This window comes from Eleginops maclovinus, chromosome 21, assembly GCF_036324505.1.
Source record: "Eleginops maclovinus isolate JMC-PN-2008 ecotype Puerto Natales chromosome 21, JC_Emac_rtc_rv5, whole genome shotgun sequence".
In the NCBI taxonomy this organism is placed as follows: domain Eukaryota; kingdom Metazoa; phylum Chordata; class Actinopteri; order Perciformes; family Eleginopidae; genus Eleginops; species Eleginops maclovinus.
This window is the reverse complement of record NC_086369.1, coordinates 4,187,998-4,212,228: the sequence shown is the minus strand read 5'-3', so window position 1 is coordinate 4,212,228 and position 24,231 is coordinate 4,187,998. Positions and strand designations below refer to the sequence as shown.

The following is a 24,231-nucleotide window of genomic DNA, read 5'->3' as shown; positions in this document are numbered from 1 at the left end:
ATCAACATTGTCTTAACATAATGCTGCATCTTGCTAACACTACACTTAACAAGAAGCATATACGACTATTACGTTCTTTATTATTGAATATATAAGTCTGTTTTGGTTTAAAACATGGACAGGTACATTTCACTGGTGCTGTGTCCTATGTTTGAGGGTTATGGTTATACGAGACAATGTTGATGTCACCTGCGAACTAATGAGAACTGAATGTCTGTTGTGTAAAATGGAAATGCAGACAGATTCCAAAACATAAATTAGCTGCTCTATTCTTTTCACATAGGCTGTTAAATCTCATTACAGATGTTATAATTCTTCCCACACATTCCTCATGGGCCAAGATGCAACCTTAATTCAAATTTAATGCAAACCTTAATTCAAACTTTTCCTCCAATAGCTTAAAAAAATACTATCAAAAATGATTTGAGTTGTGCCTTCTTGGCCTTTACTCAATCATCCTTTGCCAAAGCGCCTTTTCAGCCATTTTCATACTGCTGATTGCTCTATATCTCAAAAACCTTCCTAATTTGAATGAATCAAAGACTACTGAGAGCAAATTGCAATGAGTTTCGATTTAATGCTGTCATGGTTTGCTGCTGAGATATTCATTTCGGATGAGAGATGATTAAGCAGCTCTCTCACACGCCTATGCTGTTTCTTACTGCTCAGCTCTGCGAGGGGCCAAACCACTGAAGGAAATATTAGTTTAGTGGCGAATGCATGCAGTCAGGCTGGAGAATGAGGTAAATGCACAGCAGTAGACAGTTTTGAAAATGCAAAGAGGAATAGGGGGGAGAGATAATTGTTGCAGCTTGTTCTAGTTGAATCCTAGATGCTCACCTGTCCCGGCTTCGAGCTCTCACACACAATGACCTCCTCGTCTGTGGCTATTTCTGGCGGATTGTCGTTCACATCCAGCACCTGGACGGTAACAGGAACGTGGCTGAGGAGGCTGGGGTTGTCTGCAGCAGAGGAGATGAAAGTCAAATGTAAGCCTTAATAACAAAGTAGAGCATGAACACAGTCATTCTAAACTGGGACACTGGGCTCTTCTTCTCGCACTGCTTATGGGTTTTTACTTATGATGTGCAACTATAAAGCACTAAGGGACTCACAATGCAGAAGGCAATTTTGTATATTAAAGCACATCTGATCATCTTTGTGCAGTATATTTGTGTCCCATTGGTGTGCTTGGTTGTGATGCATTATTCACCCCTTGCTTTTCACAAGCAACTCATGAGGCATGTAAATCGGAGATCCTTACTTCCTCTCATTTAAATTTAAAGTTACAGTTTGAATGGGAACAGAATAGCCACCAACGCCACTGAAATTACAAATACATTATGGAACAATTAAACCTATGGAGTTCAGATTTATGAATTTGAATTTATGCTTGTATGAATTTAGTTCAATACTGACAGATGTGTTGAATGTTGCACACAAATTATAGACAGTTATAGATTTATGTTTACATATTGGCAAATGCAATAACCTAGACTTCCATCAGAACACCCTAAGATTTACTCAATTACTACAACAGTACTGCCTTGCTCAAGGTCAACCTTCAACCATCGGTGAACCCGGGTCCCTTTTTAGATAACAAAAACCCTTTCACAGCTTCCAGGTGTGAAGCTGTTGTACAGTATGAGAAATAGCATGCTCGCTCAGCAAAACCCTTCAATATGAAAAAGTCGTGCAGGTGCGTCAGTCTTTCTATTCACTTAATGTTTCCAGATTTGTATTTACTTTATCTTGCGCATCAAGGTTTGCAAGCATGGTGTTTTTTCTGGTGTCTAAAGAAAAGTCTGACACTGGAACTACTGTATTATGAACAGACCGGGGTATCAGGTATTACCGATGAAGTTTCAGTACTACTTACGATGATAGGATTTTAAAACAAACACTTCAATTCAATCATGCATTAATTCTCTGATTGGCAATAAGGTGGCAGCTTGGTGTCTCTGACTCTGCGTGTCCTTGCTGTTTTACATAGTGCTAACCACTATAACTTTGCATTTTGACAGTGCCTTGGATTGTAATTTTATCCTTGAAGACTAAAGGGAGGTGGAGAGATAAAGAGACATTAGCATGCAGCACCTCTGTTGGTAGGAAAGATATTTGCCTAATTGTGATTACAAATTACCCAAATTACCTGATAGCAATTCTTGGAGTTAGCAGGGCCTGCATTGATTTAATTAATTTCCAATGCAGGAAAGGACATTGAAACAATTGGGACTAATTCGATTTTGTAGTTAATTATAAGAAAAATACACTGTAACTATTTGAATGTTTTCCAATCAATATGCAAATGAACTCCTTCATCCTTGTTTTCTCCAGGCGCTAATTGCCACTATCACTAAAGAGTATACTATGTTTAAATACAGTTCGGATATTACTGATACTCGTAATAGATCTTGCTACAGGTACAGGAATGCCGACTGACAAACATACCTCCCTTTTTTTTTTACGTTTTAAGTTACTTTTGTTGATATTGATTTCATCTCCAATCTTACACGCTGTGATTTTGATCCAGGACTGCTCTCTGCTTATATGACCCCCTGAGGCTGTCTTGTTATCTTGTGGGAAAGGGGTCAAACCTTTTTTTATATGAATGCAGCACCTACCATCATTTGTTTTCTGTATAGCACGCTGCTGTGGCACAAAGCTCACCATGGTTTCAATGCAATTTTGCTAACGATTTACAATGTCTCCTATTAGCCCGGAGCTAGACAAGATGAGTGTAGAAAGAAAGAGCAATATCTTTTAACTGCCTCTTTCAGGCAACTGGATAATAGCATTTCATGTGTTTACTACAGTCCCTAGAGGTGTCAAACACGGATATTTAAATATGTAGATGTCAGAAGGTGAAGAGAATATCTCGTGCAATGTATTTATGATCACATCTCCATATCTGCACATTAACTTACCGTGTTACAAAAACGTTAAAAGCTTTTTTTATTCCCCAAAGTATCTGTAGGTCTACACTTATTTATGAAAAAGATTTGGCTTATGAACAACCACGTAAAAAAGAGACGCAGCTGGTGCATTATGTTCCCTCGCCCACATTCAATTAAAGGAAAGAACCCTGGGTACCTACCAACCTCCGAGGCCATCACAGTTATATTGTGCCAGGACATGTCTTCTCTGTCCAGAGACTGAGTAGTCCGTATAAGTCCACTGCTCTCATCGATCCTGAAGTACCGCACTCCTTCCTCTTTGCTGTCCAAGAAGTACCTAGTAGGTAAGGAAAATGTGAAATAATTGATCCACTCCAGATGCAAAAGTCACAATGATGGCAAGGACAAATGATTCAGATGACATTGGATATTCTGCAGGACACTTTAAGGTGGTAGTGAGCATACATTATATTGATGTATAAGTCTTCAAGTGTCAAGACCTTTGGTTAAAAACGGTGGGTTAGCATATATGTTTGTCTTTTATTTTATAGTATACTTCTCATGCCAAAATATCCTTTTAATTCTTAGTGCCAGCATGTTTTTATCAATTGTTTCCATTTTGGAGAGAGTGTTTGGAAAAAGTGCTGCAGCAGCGGGGGTTCAAAATGCTCTGACTTTTTTGTGCTCCAAGCACACAATCTCAGAATTCTTAGAAAAAGCTCTACTGACTTCTTTTTAGAAAATGTAGAAAAACTTTGTTTCGGCTGTGTCGGTCCATTGTGAGCGTTAGATGTCGGAAACATTCATACGTTTTCCGTCTTTGTTGTGATTGCGTCGGTCCATTTGTGGGACCATATTGGCGGCAGGGACTCTGAATGTTGATGTCGGTAAATGTTGTGCTTTTATCGCGTTGTCTCCGCGCCGCTTCACAACTGTCAAATTTATCAGTGACAAGCATATTCTTACAAAGCACAAGGGCAAGCATCCACCTTGTTGTTGCTCATGGGGAGAAACACAATGTAAAACGAATGCATAGAAGTCCAAATGCATGTTATGAAGCAATGGGGTGGTGCTGGTCCATCAAACTAAAGTGGTGATATGCTCTCAAGATGTTGTTATAACAGGAACCTTAACCTAAACTTCGTTTTGACCTGCTTCACACCTGCTTTTGACACACACATACACAGTGGTTTCACTTTTCCTCCTGTTAGCAGTCTACACCTCATTTGAGATAACGGTTGTTATTACCAGGGTTATTTTTTCATAAACTTTGGGAAGCTCTGTTTAGAGCCTGAGAGCACATTATACAGCTGTTTTCAGAAACTGAAAAATACTGCTCAGCATCAGTAAACTGTCTTTTGTGTTAAATTTGTAAAGTGCCCCTTTCAGCTGAATAGAACTTATTTGCTTACTTATATCATACAGCAAACTGAAAAACAAACATCAGTGAGAAGAGATTCAGTCAACCTAAACTAAGCAATGAAGTGTAAAGAACCAGCAAAAAAACAAAGAGATGCTATTATGGTCCTGTGGTATTATCCTAAGTCTTATCCTAAGCAAATTAATAGAATAAACCCTACTGCTTTCAAACTGACTTTCGACACTTTTCTAAGAATACATATCTCTAAGTCAAGAGCAATTACCTTCAATATTTAATAACCACAAAAGGCAAAGTTCGGCTGGTAATGTTTACACTGTAGTAATGACTTTCTTGCCACGCTGTTATCAAACTAAAGCAAAGCAGCCTGTGAATGCAGAGCGGAAACATTACAGCTGCTCCACTCACAATTTCAAGCACGAAATGAGCATTGACTGTGTTTCCTAATTCGTCTCTTAATGACCTATTTACACCTTTAATCCAGCATTCATTCTCCTGAGTTACACAGCCTCAGTCGGCAGTTGACATGAAACACGGAAATGTTCTAGGGATATTAATGCCAGGATTGCATTTATTTGAAATAATGAACTTTATTCTTTTTTGGATGGCGTAGAACTGTACCCAGCAGCACCCTCCTTAGAAATGTTGTCAAGATTTATTAAAGGCTCTGGAATCATAAGAGCATGCTGTTGGAGCAGCAACAGTGAGTTTAGGTGCAGAGCATTTGCTTCGTCAAGAAGAAAAACATGTTCTTTTATGTCTGCTTTAAAAACATGTTGTAATCACGGCTGCTGCAGATAAATCTTGGTTCTTGTTGAGTTTGTTTATTTTCTTATTTCTGCAGATAACTAGCCAGAACAACACAATGTTGCATCATGTAATCATTATTTTCCAGAACAGCTTAAAAGTGGGAAATATTTTCTTCAGTTTAGTTTTTAAATTTAGCTTTTGCTTCCTGTGTACATGTTTTCATATGTAGCCCCAATCTTTGGCATAGTTTGTGTTAAAGTCTGCAATGAATCATCAACAATGGTAAAAGCCTATCGTATAGCAGATCATAAAGACAGTGCTTAATGACACAACAACACATTGTTAGTTGGATAAAAAACTAAAATGTAACTTTGAAAAACACGATCTGACTGATTGATCTCACCTCTGCAAGCAAGTTGATGTGAGAACAAATCATATTCACTAACTCACTTATCTTCCACCAATAGAAGTATCTTACTCAGTTAATACAAGCTGACGTTGGGGCTGCCTGGAGTCCATTAAGTGCTGCAATAATACCACGCCAGAAACTTTTCAAACTGTTTGATTATGATTATGATAATGTATAAGAGCAACCAGAAGTTATGAGCCATCGAGTCTTTGTTCGCCTATTTACACATCAAGACCAGACTGAGATTAAAAATGTCACTTCAATAAGATGTTTATTTTATTGCATTCATTGGCAAGACTTGTGGTGATCAAAGAGAGTCAAATACTGATCCCTGCTGCATTGTATTCTGATACCAACACACGTGGCTCAGGTGCTTTTTTCTCTGGGTTCAGGTGTCTGTCATGGAAATATGCTTCGTTAGCTTCCTCTTTATGAGCTGAACATTGGGAGTGATGTTCTGTAGGAATGGCCGAGAACAAGGTATCCCACAAGGAGTGCAAGGAAACCCTTTCATATGTAGATTAATTTCTTGTTTACATCAAATCCCTCACAACGTCTCAAGATACCAACATGAATCAAAGAGTCCTTTTACCCTGAGTCTTCCTCCCATTTGAAAATGAACTGCATTCATGCAAGACTGAATAGATCACCTCTCAGATACAAGAGGACATTATTAGAGCCATAACACACTGTTCTCAACCCTTATGCATCATTAGTAACGTCTGTGGCTTTTAGTTGTGTTCATTCATTTTGGCTGTGATCAATGTTCTTTTCCTTTTGGGGAATTTCAACTTCAGCTCTTATAATAAGTCCATAATAAACTGTGTTTCCAAAATAGGCATGATAGCCCCAATAAACCACATAGAGTATGTTGATCCACAGCCATTACATTATCAGCATTTAATTCTGTTATATCTTAAAAATTGCACCATTTACTATTTTTCCTCACAGCCATTTTCTCCTGTCTACCTTAATGGGCAAACATATGCTACTTTCTGGTTTCAAATATCAAAATCAAAACGCTGGCTAATCACTGACATATCAATGGCGGTTGAAAGGAAAATTCACAGTAGCATTTAGTTAAGAGAAAAATAAAAACATTCACCTGTCTTATAAAACATGCATTAAGTAAACAACCTTATACTTAAAAGGTTTGCATTTTGAAAATGAATTAATATTTGGGATTACTGCTGGAGTAATTAAAAATATTTGTCAGTGACAGTGGAGCTTCTTGTTCACAGCTTCTCCATCATTTACGCTGAGGCTATAGAGGGAATTCAAATCAACACAAGCAGTGCAGAGTAGCGCGAGTGTAATGTCACGAAGCGAGGTACCCGAGCGAACACCTAGGATTCGTCCACTGCCTAAAGGGTAATATCAATCTTTTTTCAACAGTCCACAAGTATGTGTTTTGAATGCATACTAATGTACTAAGCAGTTGTATTGCCTCAGGTTAAATCCAGACTTGTAGACAAAACAACCATCCATCAGATGATGCCAAATAATGAGACAGGTTCAGCATGTATATTGCTGATTTTTTAGAAGATATGTGAAACGCTTAGGGCATGTAGAGTAGCAAGAACAAACAAAGGGGCTATTAAATATAATGCAGCACCCTTTTCAATCTATTTAACATAATGTTGTTTTATTTGTAGTGGTAGAACAATCTGCAGTCTCAATATTAAGGAAATGTCCATATGGTGCGAAAAGAAAGAAAACATTGCTTGATGAACTTGATTCACAAACAATGCATTATCTTACATTGTGGCACATACCTAGGTAAGCTGAAGTTTTAAGAAATAGCTTCAAAAAGAATGCTACAAAAATGCAAATATAAAAAGTAAACATTATTTAGGGCGGAGATATGACATGCAAATTGGAGTTTTAGTTAGACAAACATTTCTCAGAGGTAGAAATAATCTCATTAGACTTAAACCTCGAAGGACAAATCAAAGACACCTCAGTTTTTATGTAGAAAAAACATCCCACTGGTAAACCGAAATGCAGGAAACTGCTCAAAAGCTGAATGAATAAGCAAGCAATATCCTGATAATTTCAGCTATGCAAAATATGGATCAACTCTAACCCGAATAAAAAAACGGTTGCCTGAAAATTGTAGGCTTTACCACCTAAACGAATCCAAACTGATTTGGTGACAAGCCTTTTTGGACATTTCAAGATACCAATCTGGCAAAGAAAAAACATGTTTTAAAAATACGAACTTTGCGACAGCCAATAAGTTGACAAAGTGACACAGCTCCATTGGCCGCATGAAAGACCACTGAGCCTCTAAATATGTCTCATAATATGAACAACCCCCTCTCTTACCCTTTGCTTCCGCAGAGTGTGATATTCCTTCCCAAGAAAAAATGTAGATCTTCAATTATATTCAATGATGCACAACTAATAACAGACAGGATGCCTATAAAGCCGCTCTACCTCCAAATGCTTGTAATCATTTCTGCAGATGTGGGAGTTAAAGAGTCTCACCTGACAGGACTGTTCCTGCTGTCGGGATCTCGAGCCGTTACGGCGCCCACCTCCGTGCCGCTCGGCGAGTTCTCGTACACGTCCATGATGTAATGATCTACAGAGAACACGGGCGCTTCGTCCACATCCCCCACTGTGATTTTAAGGGTGGCGGTGTCTTTGAAGGAGCCGAGATAAGAGAAACGAGGATCCACATGTGTATTGGTCCCCTCGATGTGAAGAGTGTAGGTCTTTTTTCTCTCGTAGTTCAGAGGCTGTCGGGGGGATAATACAATTAGCACAGTACTAAGTATATACACTGTATCTGGATGGAACTAGTGTAGAGAAGTGAATGCTAACTCATGGTTTCTATTAGACAAATTGGACATCTTGGTACCAAGTGTTTTGACAAGAAATCCAATTATCGTGCATGGTTTCTTTAGCTGCGTATAGAACCCTCGTTAGTGATTTGTTTTAAGTTCATCAGTGCTTCAAAAGTCATTGTAAAATATGTATAGCCTTTTGGAATAGAATGCTTTGTTCACCACCTTTTTAAAGTGCATTACTTCCATCGACTCTTAGCACACTCAGCGGTCTCTGAAAGATCACATTTATGTTTTGAAGACAACCTACCTTTTTGAGGCTTATGATCCCCTCCCTCGTGTCCCTCTCCGTGGAGATGGAGAACGTGTTGGCCCCCTCGGAGTTAATGATGCTGTACTTGATGTCTGCATTGATGCCAAGGTCATCATCGTTGGCTTTGATCTTTCCGACCGGTTTCCCTACTTGAGCCGATTCAGGGACGTACAGCTGGTAATTTTCTGTGGATGAACATTCATGTGTACCCATTGAGAGACAGCAGAACACTGTTAAACAGGAGCTGACCCGCCCCACATCGTTGTCTCAATGTTCTTTAAAGAAAGAGCTAAACCACGCAACTTGATTCTGTTTGTCCCCGAGGAAATGTCATTAAACTTACTCGGCAACGCCTCAATCGACATTAAATGCTTAACCAAGGTTCATAGCACTGCAATGGAGCAGATCAAACTCTGAGCGGATGATTCTTCAGATGAATTAGGTGCTTTTGAAATAGTTTCTCACTGCAGCACGAAAATAAAAAAGTCAGAGCCGTGGGGGATTTTTCTTGATGAGACAACAAATCACAACTTTGTCATTACTTAAAATGATCATTAAAATGGAGATAATTCAGACTGCAAAACAGAAGCTTTTAATGAATGTTGGTCTCATATAGCTAATTATGGAAACTTGTATTGCAATATTAAACTACTGCTTCATAATAGACTATAATAGTGAGGAATGTCAAAAGGGGCTAAGAGGGAAACTCTTAATTATACAAGCTTTGCCCGCTAAAACCTTGAGGATTGATTTATGGTTAATCACTGCATGTGTGAAAAAAACACAAATTATTTAAAGATGTTTTCACTGTAAATGCGGATTCACTTATTCATTTGAATTAAGTGTCCTGTACAGTGTGTTAACCTGTCTTTAATATGTAATAAGAGCATTGTCACATCCATTTGCTTTGCATTTCCACCAAGGAAAAACACTGCGGTCTTCTTTTGGAAATGCCTTTATATGAATTTGACTGCCTCAGGCTTCTGTGGTGGAGGTCTGCTGCTCAAGGCCAAACTGGCTGAGAACAAGCTGATAAGATTTCCAGCAACGGCTTGGGCATTTAATTTAATATAAACTATGTATTCAGGTTAATAGGACCACATAACCATTACAGTGGTTATTTTCCCGAACGAGCCTTCTGGCTAAGAAAAGACGCCACCTCTCTTTCTCAGGGTAAAAAGAGCTTCTAAATAGAGGCTAGGGTCAGACACAGTGTAGCCTAAGTATAATAGTTGCTTTTTTCATTCTGTAAAAATGTACAGTTTGTGTTTTGTCAACTAAGCGGTTGTTTTCAGGTAAAGAAAAAGTATACACACTTTGGGGGAACATTGGTGGGTTGTCGTTCACATCTGTCAGCGTGATGTTGATGGTGGTGGAGCCGGAGAGGCCCCCCACCTGACCCGCCATGTCTTTGGCTTGGATAACAACGGTGTAGTGTTCTCTGGCTTCCCGGTCCATCTCAGATAAGGCCGTCCTGATGATCCCTGCATGGGGGAGAAAAACAAACCATTTGAGGTAAATGAGGATCAGGTCTCTCACACGGACATTTTGGGAATGATAATAACTAGCTTGCAGATGACAGCGAGGAAAATACATATCCTGTAAATATATAGTTGGGTATTTTGAGAATAAAAACAAGAAGACACGAGCAGAGAAAAACAGATGAGAAAGAGTTTCTACAAGAAGCTTTGGGAGTGAAGATAACACTGTTATTGTTATACAGATGTTTCTGTTATTGTACTAACAGTTCTTCCACTAAAACCTTTTTTTAGTTATAGTCTTCTCTTACAGCGCCACTTTCCTTCACAAGCTAACACCATAAAAGTCTGCTTCTTCTTCCATCTTTGATTATCCTGCTCTCTCATCGCCAAGGTTAGCCTTTCACCACTTTTCATTATATCTGAAATGACTATGCAACCTTGGATCGGGGCAGAATGTAACTTTCTAAGGCACCCCCTCAATCACATTTATTACTACAATAACACAACCATGAACTTTCACAATGCTAACTCAATGATATATTACTGCAGTTAGGGCCACGTCGGGGAAACTGTACACAAGTAAATTGCAACACAATAACAAGCCAAATACGGCATTTTTCTCATTTAAGTTATATATTGAATGTATTGGCTGCAAGTCTTGCACATATATTTGTCTGTATGTCTTTCTGTGACATCTTAACGTTGCTGTTTGTCTATATTTGTGTTTAGGATGTGCTAAAGGGTTAATTCGGCATCTAAGCTCCTGAAACCATAGCACCACTTGGGGCCTGATTTAATATGTTCTACCAGTTACATTAGTGTTCGTTGTAAATCTTGTTTTTCCCTGGGGATAAAACCCTGTGGCAACCATTGAACTCATGTGTTTGTGAACTTGTGAACCCTGCAATAATACACAATGACCGACCGGGAGCGGTGAGACCTGGGAGGAAATGGAATGGTGTTGATCATGAGGGTTTAAATGGACTTCTGTCGCCTCATGTTGCGAGTGGAAATCACAACAGCAGGCGATGTTTGATAAAATGGCTTTGGAGAATGAAGCAAGGCATCAGTAACATCACTGAAGCACGTTGAAAACCATCATTTTGACTATTATTTACACCAAATTGGGTGTGGCTGTTTTCTTGCTCCACTCTCACCGAGTATTCTCAATCTAATCCCGGAAGTGAGATGATTTCACTGGAATTGTTGTTGACAGATGTTTGAATACTTTGTCCTGCTGGGCAAGAAAAAAACGTTTCTGTAAGCAGGCCTGACTGTGAGGTGGGTTAAAGTCCTACAAATGTTTGATACCATATCACATAATGCGAGTGCATAAAAGACTCATGCTGTGTATAAAATAACATACTAGCAATGATAGGCAATCGCTTTGTGCTGCCGAGTAAGTGTGACATTTTACACGGTGTTTAATTAACACTGTATACTGAAGCAAAGCGTATCATGTGACTGAGCACAGATCTTCATGTTACAGTTAACGGTTGCCTTAATATAGGTAATTTAGTATTGCATTTAAAAGGTAATACATTAACAGGTTGAATTTGACCAAAGAAACACATTTTGGCGCGACTAAATGCAGTGATTTCCTAATTTGGCCAAAGGCTGTGCTTGTACAATAGGTCAATTTCCTCTTTCTTTCTTCCAGACTCTATAGACAGAAACTAATCCACTCGCCTAAGGCAGAATAATCATTAAAAGTGGGTCAAGGAGCAAAGCAGCCAACAGTATTAAGATCCAGGGGATCTTAGGTTACACATCATCTGTCACACTGAGCTGGGGCTGAGGACCCATACATCACTAATGGACCTGAAGTCATCAGGAGAGAATCAAGAAGAATTGAAAATATATTACATATACCATGACAGACCACAATTTAAAATACGTATCTAGGTCTTATAGATGGAAAAGAGTTATATGAGCAGGGGTTTTTGAATCAGTCAGTGTTCTTTGTATTTCACTGTTGCCCTAATGTCAGACAATTTCATAATCACCAGAATGTAACCTTTAAAAATAAAGTTGACATGGCGATGAAGCTTCTATGAATGGTCTGTGAATAGTTTCTCTGCCGCAGCATCCACAGTGGTGTGAATACACTCTAACCTATTGATTCCTCTTGCTCATATTTCTGTAGTGGATGATACATGTAGACTTTTTCATAAAAAAGACAGAATCAGTTGACTGGTTAAAAGACAGTTTTGAAATGTAAAATGTCACTACACTGTGTCCTTAAATTCCTCTCTTAGGCTTCACAGAAAGGCAACTCTTTGGATTTTTTGAGATAAAGCAAAACATTATTTAGCCACTTTTTTTTAGGGTACTTTCAAACACATTGTGGGGATTCAGTGTGTTTGATGTATCGACTGATGGCACTGTTCCTGCTCGTGTGCTGTACACACACACACACACACACACACAGAAATATGTTGCATGGCTTTACTCAAAGAAATATAAAAGCACATTTACTTTGACTGCCAGGTAGTAAATTCCTGGCACTATATAATAATGACAGCTGCATTATTATGTTCAGGGTTGGGAGGATTACGCAATACCGTTAAATGTATCCCATTACTCCCCAAGCCCGATAATGTGTAATTGAATTCTAAAATGTCTTGATTTTAACGCAATCTTAGTGGAATTATATAATCACTCTGGTTCTAGTTGTATGATTAGCCTTATTAAATGGGAGCAGCCTGACCTGTGAGGTGGTGGTGGAACATCCAGCCTTTCAAATGCTAAGCAGACAGTGACAGACTGTTCTCTGTTTGAAATCTGCCCAAGTTGACGGGACAGATTAACATGCTGCCCTCTCCGTTTGAAATGCCAGAACCACGAGTTTAACGCACATAAATAAAAGATTCCAATATGTCATAGGGCATTCAAGACTGCAGCATTTCAGAAGTCATCGACTTTACCTTAAAAAGCTGCCTCTTTTACACCTTCAACATATGTTATAGAAATAATAACCATCTTATTCTACCCTACAAAAGCGGCCTTTGACAAATACAAGAAGTCTGCGAAAAAACACACAATGTCCATCTATGACGTTCCCATAGAGACATTCTATTTCCAAAACTCAACATTATGTCAAAAACTATTTCCAAGACTTCAACACGAGCATTGCCATTTGCTGTGGTGTTCTTTTCAAATGTCAGGTCTCAGCATGGAGCCACTGCGTTTCTTTCTTTCTAAACTAATCAAAGTGCTCGCAGCCACTTCCCTGTAATGATTAAGGCTCTGCAAACTCTATTGGAAGTACTTTGTTTTAAACTTGAGTCTTAACATTACTAAACCTGGGGTCCTTGAAACATACAGACCTTGGCAAATGTCTACACTTTCCATTAAAACAACATCAAGACAAAGGATCTGACCTTTCAAGTCTCTTAGTACCCCTGTACTCATAAAGGCGCATCGCTCCAGAGCAATATTTCACAGCAGTCTGTTTAAGGGACCAATGAGCACACATTAAAAGTATTAGTTTTTTGTTTTTAGCTCTGGGAATTACACTGTTGTCTACTACAGTCATCAAGCAAACAAATGCTCTGCTGTTTCGGTCAATTCAAAAACAAAGACCAAAGGTTTAGGGTTAGGCTTTTGGGGGGAAACCCATTCACAGGTGCACAGAAATAGTTTTCAAATACAGAAATGAATGGCATGTCAGTGATTTGACATGAGGATCACACCCCTGAACTCCCTTTCCTGACCATTCCTCAGTCGTAATGCCTCAGATAGTCTCTGCTAAATCTCTATAGAGCTTGTCAGTTAATTTAGAAAATAATTGAGAGAGAGCCTGACTTCCTTGAACCTGCACCCATTTGACAGAGTAAGGTGGCTAGCCTCTTCCTCACCCTCCCCAGTCTATTAGAGTTGATACCATCACACTATCCAGCTCTTTGTCTGGCTGGAAACTTCTAAAGAAGGACAATCTCCAGGGTGAACAAAAAGGATTATAGGAGATTACTAAAGCGCTCTTCAATCTCCAGCTTCAGGAATCTTGGTTTTTGGCTCATCCAATAGGATGTTATCCCTGTGTTTCTGCACTTCTGGAGAAAAAGGTAGATAACACCCACAAGAGCAGCTATACAATTCATAGGAATCATAACAGTTGTCCTTTTTATTTAAAGAAAGATTGTTCTGTTTGGATCAAATGTCTGACTGAGAATAATTGGTTGTACTCTTAAAGATTACATTGCCAAACTGTCAGCTTTTTCCTTGATTCAAGCAGAGGTAAGACTTAATCCATGAACGTCTTGATCTGTGTCAGCTCCTTCAAAAAACTCCCAAATCCCAGATCAGCAGAGAAATTAGCCTATTTAGAATGCAAGAGGGACTTCTGCAGTGTGGTGTGTCTTTGCATGTGTGTGTGTGTGTGTGGGTTCAGTTGTGAGGTAGGGTTGCGGTGAAGCGATCGACCATAAGACTCAAGAGGACCAACCTGACGCCTCTGCGTGTAAGTGACAAATGCACTGTAACGATGGCAAAGACAGGAGCTACGATCTGACCATAAAAAGGATAAATGCAGAACATTTGGATGCATTTCAGATGAGATATGGAGAACCTCCTGCTGGCTGGCACTTTAGAGATTTGCAAATCTTGTAATCAAGTTAATCCATTACAGAGAGGGCTCATAACCGTGAGCATGTCATGTCTAACTAGTATGGTACTCCGATTTTGTAAGGGCATGCTGGGAATTGTAACAGAGCTTTATATAGCGAAGCAGTCAAACGTACATCCAGGCAACGTTTCTATCATTTATCATGTGGGATCTATCAGAAGTTCAGTACGTTGGTCTAATAAGCTGTTGTCCATGTTCAGCCGAGTTTCAGAGTCCTTTATATTAAGGACACCTGGCAAGGTTTGTAGGTTTTGTTGAGAATCTAGACTGTAACTAAGTTCTGTCAACATTAAGCTCGCAGGTAAACATATGATATCTTGTGCAAATTTAGCACGAATATTGATACCCTCTCTCTGTTAGGCTAATGTAATATCCTGCTAGCTCTTCATTTTAATAGGTTTATTTATATTCTCAACTAACTCCATTTCCAAAATGTTTTACCCAAATATCACAATCGTTTTAGTTCATTACATTAATTATTCCAGTTTATTAAGGATTGAATACTTAAAACTGGACTTGCTTTGTAAAATGTCGACAACAGTAACTACGGGTAGAAAGGGAGTGCAAAAATTGTAACTGAATCACAAGACTGCATATGTTAGACTCCAGCCACACACTGCACCATGTTATTTCATTGATTAAACTCTTCACACTTCGAATGTGTCATAAGCACTGGCCATCGTGCTGTAGTGTGCAGTTAGAAGAAAAACCTGCAAATCTTTGTGCTTCAACAGGAAGTACCTCCAAATTACATTTCGCTGGTTCCTATAATTCAATAGAACACTCTTTTTTGAATTTGCACAAATCTGCGTAGGGTTGCAAAGGTGACAAATGTAAGTGTAATATTTGTGAATATTGTGTGGGATTGCCAGATCAATCGGATTTATTTGGATAGAAATGAATATCTCTCACACTATTACATAATACGTTCCAACACAATAACTCTATTGCACCTAACATTGTAAGCAACAATCTTATTATTCAAATGTCAATCGAACATATTTGCAGAAAACTGTACTAAACAACTTCCGAAACCTTATTCATGAAAAAGAACTGTTTTGGCAGTGCAGCCCTGGCACATTTGTTTTCCTCTTCCCACATTTCCCCCCTAGGCCTTCCATTATCAGTTGTATCAGTTATATTTCTGTATTTACAAAGTCTCTGTCATGCTCATTTATTTCTTCAGCCAAGTAAATCTAATCCTAAATTCATATCTCTCCCCGTATGCATGGTGCATGACACCAGCATAGAAGCATCAATTACAAGTTTACATCCATCATTGAATCTTATTTGGAGCAGAGACTAGGAGCTGCCTTAATGCTGTTCCCTGAGTTAATTAGTCTGTTAAGAAATAAGACCACAGAGTTATTTTCAGCTGTGAGCATGTCCGTCTTAGTTAACTGTGTTGGAAATGCAGAATGTCCACTGGGATTTGCCTCTGGTTTGGGTTATGGTGTTTTGGTGTCTTGTGTGAGGCAAATAAACTTGGAAACCATCAGTTGTCAGAATGTGAAAACCAAATACTTTGGGCAATCTTTTCTATATTCATATTTTCCAAGTGCAATTTCTCTAGATCTAAAGGGTCAGCGTCTTAGCAAGCTCTGTAAAAAATTGTCCGCTACCGTCTGCTGATATTGTCTTTGGGCATTTTGTTTACATGTTGCACATAACGCAACAACGAGCAGATTCTAAGGATTATACATATCAGCCTGATAATATACGAGTCAATCACTTATTTGCACAAGCATAGAATAGGGTTATCATATTTTATGTTTCTATAGTCTAATAATAATCTGAGTTTCAATGATATGGCTCTTTAGGACAAGCAGCATACAGTAAGTGGTATGGTCATGGGCTGTTAATTATAATCTTGCTAAGAAAGGTATTTTAATATGGTTATTCCATGTGATTATTCACCTGCAGTCAACTACAATTTTCTTTTAAATCAGGAGACAGGACATTTAGTTTCAATTGAGCCATGCAGTATTTATAGCATAATGTAATTCAAATACTTCAAGGAATATTGGATGTTGGGTATCAGGATGAGATATCCTATAACTGTGTTCAATTTACCATTCAATAACATTTCTGAACAGACAGACAGGCCTGTCATATTGGTATCTGATGGGTTAGAGATGATGTAATCCAAACCACTTATCCAGGGGCAAATAGGTACAACTGCTAGCTGAGGATTTGGGTCAAGTCTGAGACGGTCCTTTGGGGATTCCTCCTGCAACATATGTGCAGGCCAAATGCTATCATGACCGCCTGTCCTTAAACGATCTCTTTACCTCATAGATATCTGATCAAATCTGTCCCTGTTATACCAGGGCACCATACCAAGGTCAAAAGGGAGGATTTGTCCGTGTGTGTGTTAGCAAGTGTGTGTTTAATAATACATGAATTCCCCAAGATGGTGTCTCTGCAGTTTTAGCGTGCTGGGAGCCAGGTAAATGTGGATATAAGGACTTGTAAGTAAGCTAATGCTCTGTGAGACAGATGCAGGAGCAGCTTCAGCTCCCCAGTGTTTAGCTCAACTGGGCAGAGGGCCAAAACAACTGCGTTAAGACTTTGCATATTAAGGATCACATGCAAGTGCAGCTTCCTCCATGTGCGCATTTTCCACTGACCGCTGGAGTTCCTTGTCCTAATTCCAGGGAGGAGGCTTCTTTGCCATTAGCAGAAACAACAACCGACTTGTATAAATGAATACTTGTGGGTGGAAGAGTGTTGTGCAGAATGCAGCTGGCTAGGCTTTCGATCACCGCCCTACTCTCTGCAAGCCCTCCACTCAATTACAATGCAGACAAGATGCAGAGTCAGCTAAAGCAAAACAAGCCATCTGACGTGTCCAAAGGCACGCTGCATGTGGAAAATTGAAAGAAAATGACAGCAGAATAATCACTTTTGAAGTCAAAGCTGATGTAAATAGATTTAAACTAAAATAACATACAGTCAATTGAAGAAAACATGTAGCGTTGCGTGGGAAAACCCCAATTTTCGTTAAAAAATTGGCATTGCTTCTGCCTCACCACACTGCTGTGGAATTGCTTCATCAATCCCCACCGCCTTTTACCCTCGAGGCAAACTCAAAATATTCAGCAATTCATTTGTGTTGCTCATTCAGCAAAGAATTCATGTTTTACATGGGCGGCATGGTCTCAAAGGGGCCAATGGTTGTTCCAGATTGCAATGAATCAATTCTTACAAGTGAATTGTTCAGGTTAACCGACAGCAGGGGAAAACATGCAAGACTTCAGAAACACTCGTGCGTCTTTTGTGAGATGAAGAGACATCAGAAATAAACCAACACGCACACACTCACAACAACACATCATATAAAAGTTATATGCCTTGCACTTTAGACTCTTTATAAAGATTTTATAGAGTCCAGCAGTGGCCCCTCAGACAATAGCTGAACTTTAAAAACACTGAGCACTGCATGCCGTGCTCCTGCCGTTTTACTTTTTTCCTACATTAAAAACAATGGCCTTCTGAAGGCATCTCTACAAATGTCTTCTCTGATCCCCGAGGAGTTAGTTATGGCCCACAAAGAGTGCGTTGCGTGTTCAACAATATAACCATCTTTTGAGTAGCCCATAACTCTACTGCGGCTGCTTTAGCTTTTATGAAGTCAGACGTGCTTCAATAACAGAACAGGATGTCCACTGAGAGAATCGTCGGTACACATATTTCACAGCTTGATACACACATCACTTTAGGAGACCAACAATAGCCAGAAGAACAATGTTATTGCAGCCATTTATAGTTATAGTTACCATGCTTTCAAGAGCATGGAGGCTGACTTTGTCCAAGCATGCAGTTATACCACACCTGTTTTGGGGTCGATGGAGAAATATGGCTGTCCTTGTAGAACACTGTATACTATTCTGGCACTGTTTCCGTAGGTGGGATCGTCAGCATCAGACGCAGTAACTTGCAACACCGAAGTGCCTAAAAAAAAAAGACAGAGCATAATTATTTCATGGCATTTACTGACCCTCTAAAATGCTTTTCAAATGTTAACAACCCTGTTTCCTACAGAATAACACTCTAAACTGCACTCCCAATTATGTTTTAAGGGAAATAGATTCCCTCCAGGCTTATGGTAACAGTTTTCAACTTTGGTTATCTATAGGCAACAACACTACATTTTTGTAGTTTGGAAAAAAGATTGTGATTTGGCCCAGGGTTAGGTGTGTCATATTACTTAAACTATGGACTTCAATTAAAACTAGATACTTGTTTTTTTCAAACAAAAGAGAAAGGCCTCATGCAACCCAGAGAAACCATTGGCACACCAACAAACATGCATATCTAACACAAAGCATGTCCACTAATCAAAACACATCTCTAAGAAATATACTAATGGGAAAATCTTATGGTTAGCTTCTACAAAATGTAATAACTAAATAAGTCTGAAAAAAATGATTGATAATTCATATACAAACACATTCACAGTGTGACTCATGTCATTGAACATGGACATTATTCAGCTGTCAAACCTTCAAAAGGAGACATGAGACATATTGAGGTTTCAAGTGGTTTTTCATTGCAAGAGCTTTCAAAGACCGCTGATTTGAGAACAATGAGTGAGGGCTCAATAATAACTGGTATTGAAATACATCTGTGTAAGCGCTTTTGTGCTTCAATATAACAATTGACATTTGCTTAAACAGCCTCGCATGCTTCATTAACCCATTAGCATTGCATGATGATTGTCCTATCAGCGAATCTAATGCATGATTACATGTAAGAATTAAAGTATGATTATGTTAGGAGACACATGAGCTATATGGTACTTTACTAGGCCTGTCAATTGTCTGGACACAGACCTCTAAGAATGAAAAAGACATTAAACAAGTGAAATTTCTCAACAGATATGACCTATTTATTTTTCTTGGAAACGTAAATGAGCAGCGTGAAATGCCACCTGTAATGAACCTCCACTGAATCTGTCAACCTCGCAGCAAAAACTGCTATTGGAACTATTTTGACTTTTAAGTGGAGTTGCTTCCAAATCATCTATCTGGGAAAAACATACTGCGAGTACATATTTAATTTATGAACCTGCTCTGTTCTTATCGGCTTAAGTAGCGACAATGATCATTTGAGACCTTGTATGATTAATATTTCTGTACAGCAAATAATACAACATGTTCTATATAACTTATCACTATATATTATCATCTTCCAGGTTTTTCAAATTGTAGAAACAGATCCAAATCATTACATAAGCCGACTGATGCACCCACTATGCACTCATGAAGGACTGCATAATGTGCTTTCAATTGCTCACAATTTATTCAATGTAAGTGTTTAAGTACAATTTATTCTAAGCTTTAAAGGTGATAACTGCAACATTAAAAGTGATGATAGACGCGTTTCCCACCTTCACTCACCAGTTAAAGTCATTCTTGATTGCACATTGTATTCGCTATATAAATAGTCTCGCGTTCACAAAGCAATTCTGTTAAGACACCATGTACAATCTCCAGGGATTTGCCCCGACTGACTTAAAATGGCTGCTTTCACACAAATATTCACACAGTGGGATATTTGATTGATTGATTCTATAGATATGTTGGCCAGTCCTGCAAGCACCACATATGTAAGGTTCTCGTTGTATAGCCTATTCTACTCCTGAACGTTGAACCCAGTCACATATTGTTTCGCATTTTTTGGGAAAACTTTCATCATCGCCTTCAATTTATCAATCTCTGCTGACTTCACTGGGCTTTTTGCCGTGACCAGAGGACATACTGTACTTAATAAAGATCAAGGTTTCTGAAGGCGGATAACTACCAGGAGGTTCTCTTCTCGATGCCTCAGTGAGCCTCGGTTCATCCCCAATTGCAGGAATAAAAAAATAAACATGTACTTGATGTGTGCTGTAATGAAGCAGCAATTAGTCACCAAGGTGTTGGATGAGGCTCATTGGATCGGAGTAATTTGAAGGAATAAAATATGTCGATACATAGCCAGGTGTGTGGGTTCAGCAAGGACTGCCAATGATGAAGATGGGTGTTTTATGATGATCGCAGCAGGAAACAGCAAAACTAAGTATTTGTTCAAGCCTTAGTATGAAACCCTAAATGTCTTTTGTTTTGTCAATAAACAGTTTGATAGTTACCCATATGTACTATATAGCTCAATTTCGGTGCATTAGTTCCGATAACACTCATTTAATCATAACCTCACATCTAACCAAGCAACCGCCTCCGGGTTCTGAAACCACAATTAACTAGAGATGTTCCCAGAACTGAATTGGTTGACAGGAAAAGCAGTGATACCATCTCCAGTATGTCCATTTAGAGACTTCTCAACTGGGAGATATACAAAAGTTAGAAATTGATAGTCCTTTTATCTAGCACTCTAGAAAATAGTATTGTACTTTTGAATGGGAGGTATGTAACAGTAACGTCAAATTCCTGGCACATGTCCAGCTAATCAATTTAGACAGGAAAAAGGAACAACGCAACCAATTAGTTGCCACACTCCCAGGCAGCCCTTTCTGCACTTGGGAGCACCAGTATTGACAAATGCTGGGGGATTAGTGCTCTGGAGTGTGAGGACAGTTGATTGTTACAGCCGATTTGACGCTGCAGATGCTGAACCAAAGAGGAATTACTTTAATGGACAAGAGCAAAAGAGGGGGCGGGAAGAAAAGGCTAATTATTTTCCCCTTCACAGTCCTTGATTCTTCAATGGTGATTGATTCTTTTTGTGCAACTGATGAGGAAGTTTGCAGACAACATTGGAACTTTTTCAGCAGCAGCGGTAGCTTTAAACTAGACCTAGACACATATTCAGTACATGCCAATAGATATTATTCCACGTAGGTGGTGGTAAGTGTCAGGACATACAGTGCAGCACTCTGAGAAGAGATTAAGACATGTACTTGACACATCCAATTTAGGAACAAATACACACTAGCAAAGTTGTATGTGGCTAAGGTTTGTCTTTCATGAATATTCATGAACTCAACCAGGGAGCTATTGACTGTTTATAAAGAGGGCGCCTACAGGTCTATTGGGGTTTGCATATTTAATCGCTTTTGCACATTTCCATCTTGCTGCAAGAAGCTGATGAAGCCGTTTTCTCTTATATGTTTTAACAAGATGTTCTGCATCCTTTCAGCAGCTAGAGGGATTATTTTAGACGGACAGATATGAATGGAATGTTTTGACCAAAGGGTCAATGTCACACATTTCACAGTGTATTGGAAGAAGCAAATACTGCTCTGACAGCAGTTTGGCTAGCATTTATGTATAGCCACAACATCCATATGTTCAGAGATATTGTCCTGAGAGGCAGAATCCACTGGACTGAGAAAAGGGGGGGTCCTTTTGTTCACACAGCTTAAAAACAGAACGGTACAATAAATAAAAAAATAGATGTTTGCCACATGATGCTGGGCTTATGAAGAGAAGCTGTCTCAGAGGAGCTGGAGAAAGGCTTTTCTCTCCTCTATGATGTGGAGGACTCCAAAGTCACGATGGTGGGGATTGCTGTGGAAGCACTATTGAGTGCTTTATAAAGACCTGCCCACCCGGGAAACCATCACAGCAACCAGCAAACAAAGATGAAAAAGAGGATTCGGCTGGCTTACAGAAGATCAAGCCTTCTAGAGAACATTATCACAGAGGGGACAAACCGGAATAGTGCTCAGGGTAATAGCATGTTTGATCGCAGCTCTTCCTACTAATACATTCTTGGTTCAAGACTAAGTCATGTGTTTCTATCATGGGTACAGTAGTCAAAGGTCTTGCCATAAAAGTGTTGTCTGTAACTCAAGGATAAAAGGGATTATGAAACATTAAAAATACCTACAAAGAAACACAAATAACACTCAAGTTCAGTTCTTTTTCGTCTTCTTTCAACCCATTCAAACAAAGGCTCCCTGCTTCTGACAATCAGACAAAGTTCCAGGTAATTTGTGTTTAGCAGTACTCACCCACTTCAGACATCTCTGGGACCGTAGCTACAAAGAGTCCATCTGGAAATGTTGGTGCATTGTCATTGATGTCTTGTACTTTGATGATGAATTCCGACTTTGGTTCCAGTGCTTCCTCTGTGTTGCGGTCCAAGGCTTGTGCATGCAGGACATAATGTGATTTACTTTCACGATCCAAGCTTTTGGTGGCGTGTATATCCCCTGTCACTTCGTCGATGACAAATATACTCCCGGCTCCATCCCCGCTCAGAATGTACCTGACGGATCCATCGCCTTTATCCGAGTTAGAGTGAAGCTGCAAACCAGAGAAAGAGTGAGTGAATACAGAGGATAGAGCGTTGTCAAAATAATTTCTTGGAGTTGTTTTTGTTTTTCATAGTTTCAAGTGTGATTCAAAGAGCACCGTGTACAGAAACTGCATGAGCAATGCATGGATAGACCACTATGATTTCCATAGTGTGCTGATCCATTGGGCAGCAAAAGGTCCATCATTTTCATGAAAATATGGAACCTTATCTAGTTGAATCTTCTCAAATGTGATGAGTTTCTGTATTTCTTTCTTATATGAATGTAAATTGAGTATATTTTGGGTTTGGACTTACAAACACAAGTCAATTGCAGACGTTAACTTGGAATCTTAGGAATTTTGACGGGCATTTCTCAATTGTTAGAGCCTTATCCCTCCTTATACACACACCGATGAACTGTAATATAATCTTCATCAAGGCCATTCCATAAAATATTTGCTTTTTATAGCAGTAACCTCTGTGGTAATAATGCACTGAAGGGTGCCCTGGTTTCAGTTTCCCAACATCCAGCTCTCATATGCGTTATTGGATATTCCATCTAAGGCTTGCCTGTACCTAAGCAATCGCTCAGGACGTTCCTCTTTTTACGTTTTGGGGGATTCCTTACAAGAGTGTTAAAGACAGGAAACGCTCTGGAGAGAGGGGAATAAGGGCCATATTTTTAAGCCATAATTGATACCAAGAGGATTAACGCTTTCATGCCAATTGCTCAGCTGGGTTTGTAGTTTTAGACACTATATATAGATTTTACAATGCCACTGGATTTCAAAACTAGGGCGTAATGTTATCATGATATTTCAAAAACTTCATTTACACTCATGAATAAAACATGTTAAGAATCTTTTTTTTGTTACCCTCCTCAGGGAAGTGTCACAGCTGAACATCACAGAACATTCCATTTCCATTGTGTATTGGCAACGCGTTACGTACTACTGGTGTTTTTTCTTCATATTTGTAAATGTACATGAATAAGCTGTGAACACAACCCTTCAATCCCAACTCAGTCTCGCCTCAAACATAATGTATGCCACCCTTTGGAGAACATAAGATACAGCATATAAATAATGCATGTTCTGTTTGTATGTAGGTAATATGTTTCCCTCCCACACTGTTATACCTACAGTCTGGATAAGCAGAAATATTACGAACATCTGTGTGCAAAGTGCAAGAAATATGTAAAATGACACCGAAATCACAATTATAACCCAACTACAAAGCTGGGATATTTTCTATTGAATGCTGATTTGAGTTATCTGTCAGGTATAATAAAGAGCTGGCATTTTTATACGGATGTTTTCCCACAACATCAAACAACTTAA

General features: G+C 39.1%; 1 protein-coding gene across 3 annotated transcripts in view; it reads right to left on the bottom strand.

The window, feature by feature from the left end:
• LOC134858108 (cadherin-18) overlaps positions 1–24,231 on the bottom strand; it is a 134,944-nt gene that overhangs the window by 14,536 nt on the left and 96,177 nt on the right. For all 3 annotated transcript variants that reach the window (XM_063873992.1, XM_063873990.1, XM_063873991.1), the window contains exons 3-9: positions 22,605–22,899; positions 18,482–18,601; positions 9,856–10,023; positions 8,537–8,724; positions 7,925–8,178; positions 3,098–3,234; positions 841–962 (exon numbers count right to left, since the gene is read on the bottom strand). In XM_063873992.1, coding sequence (XP_063730062.1) covers positions 841–962; positions 3,098–3,234; positions 7,925–8,178; positions 8,537–8,724; positions 9,856–10,023; positions 18,482–18,601; positions 22,605–22,899 — 1,284 coding nt within the window. The remainder of the gene's footprint in view (positions 1–840; positions 963–3,097; positions 3,235–7,924; positions 8,179–8,536; positions 8,725–9,855; positions 10,024–18,481; positions 18,602–22,604; positions 22,900–24,231) is intronic.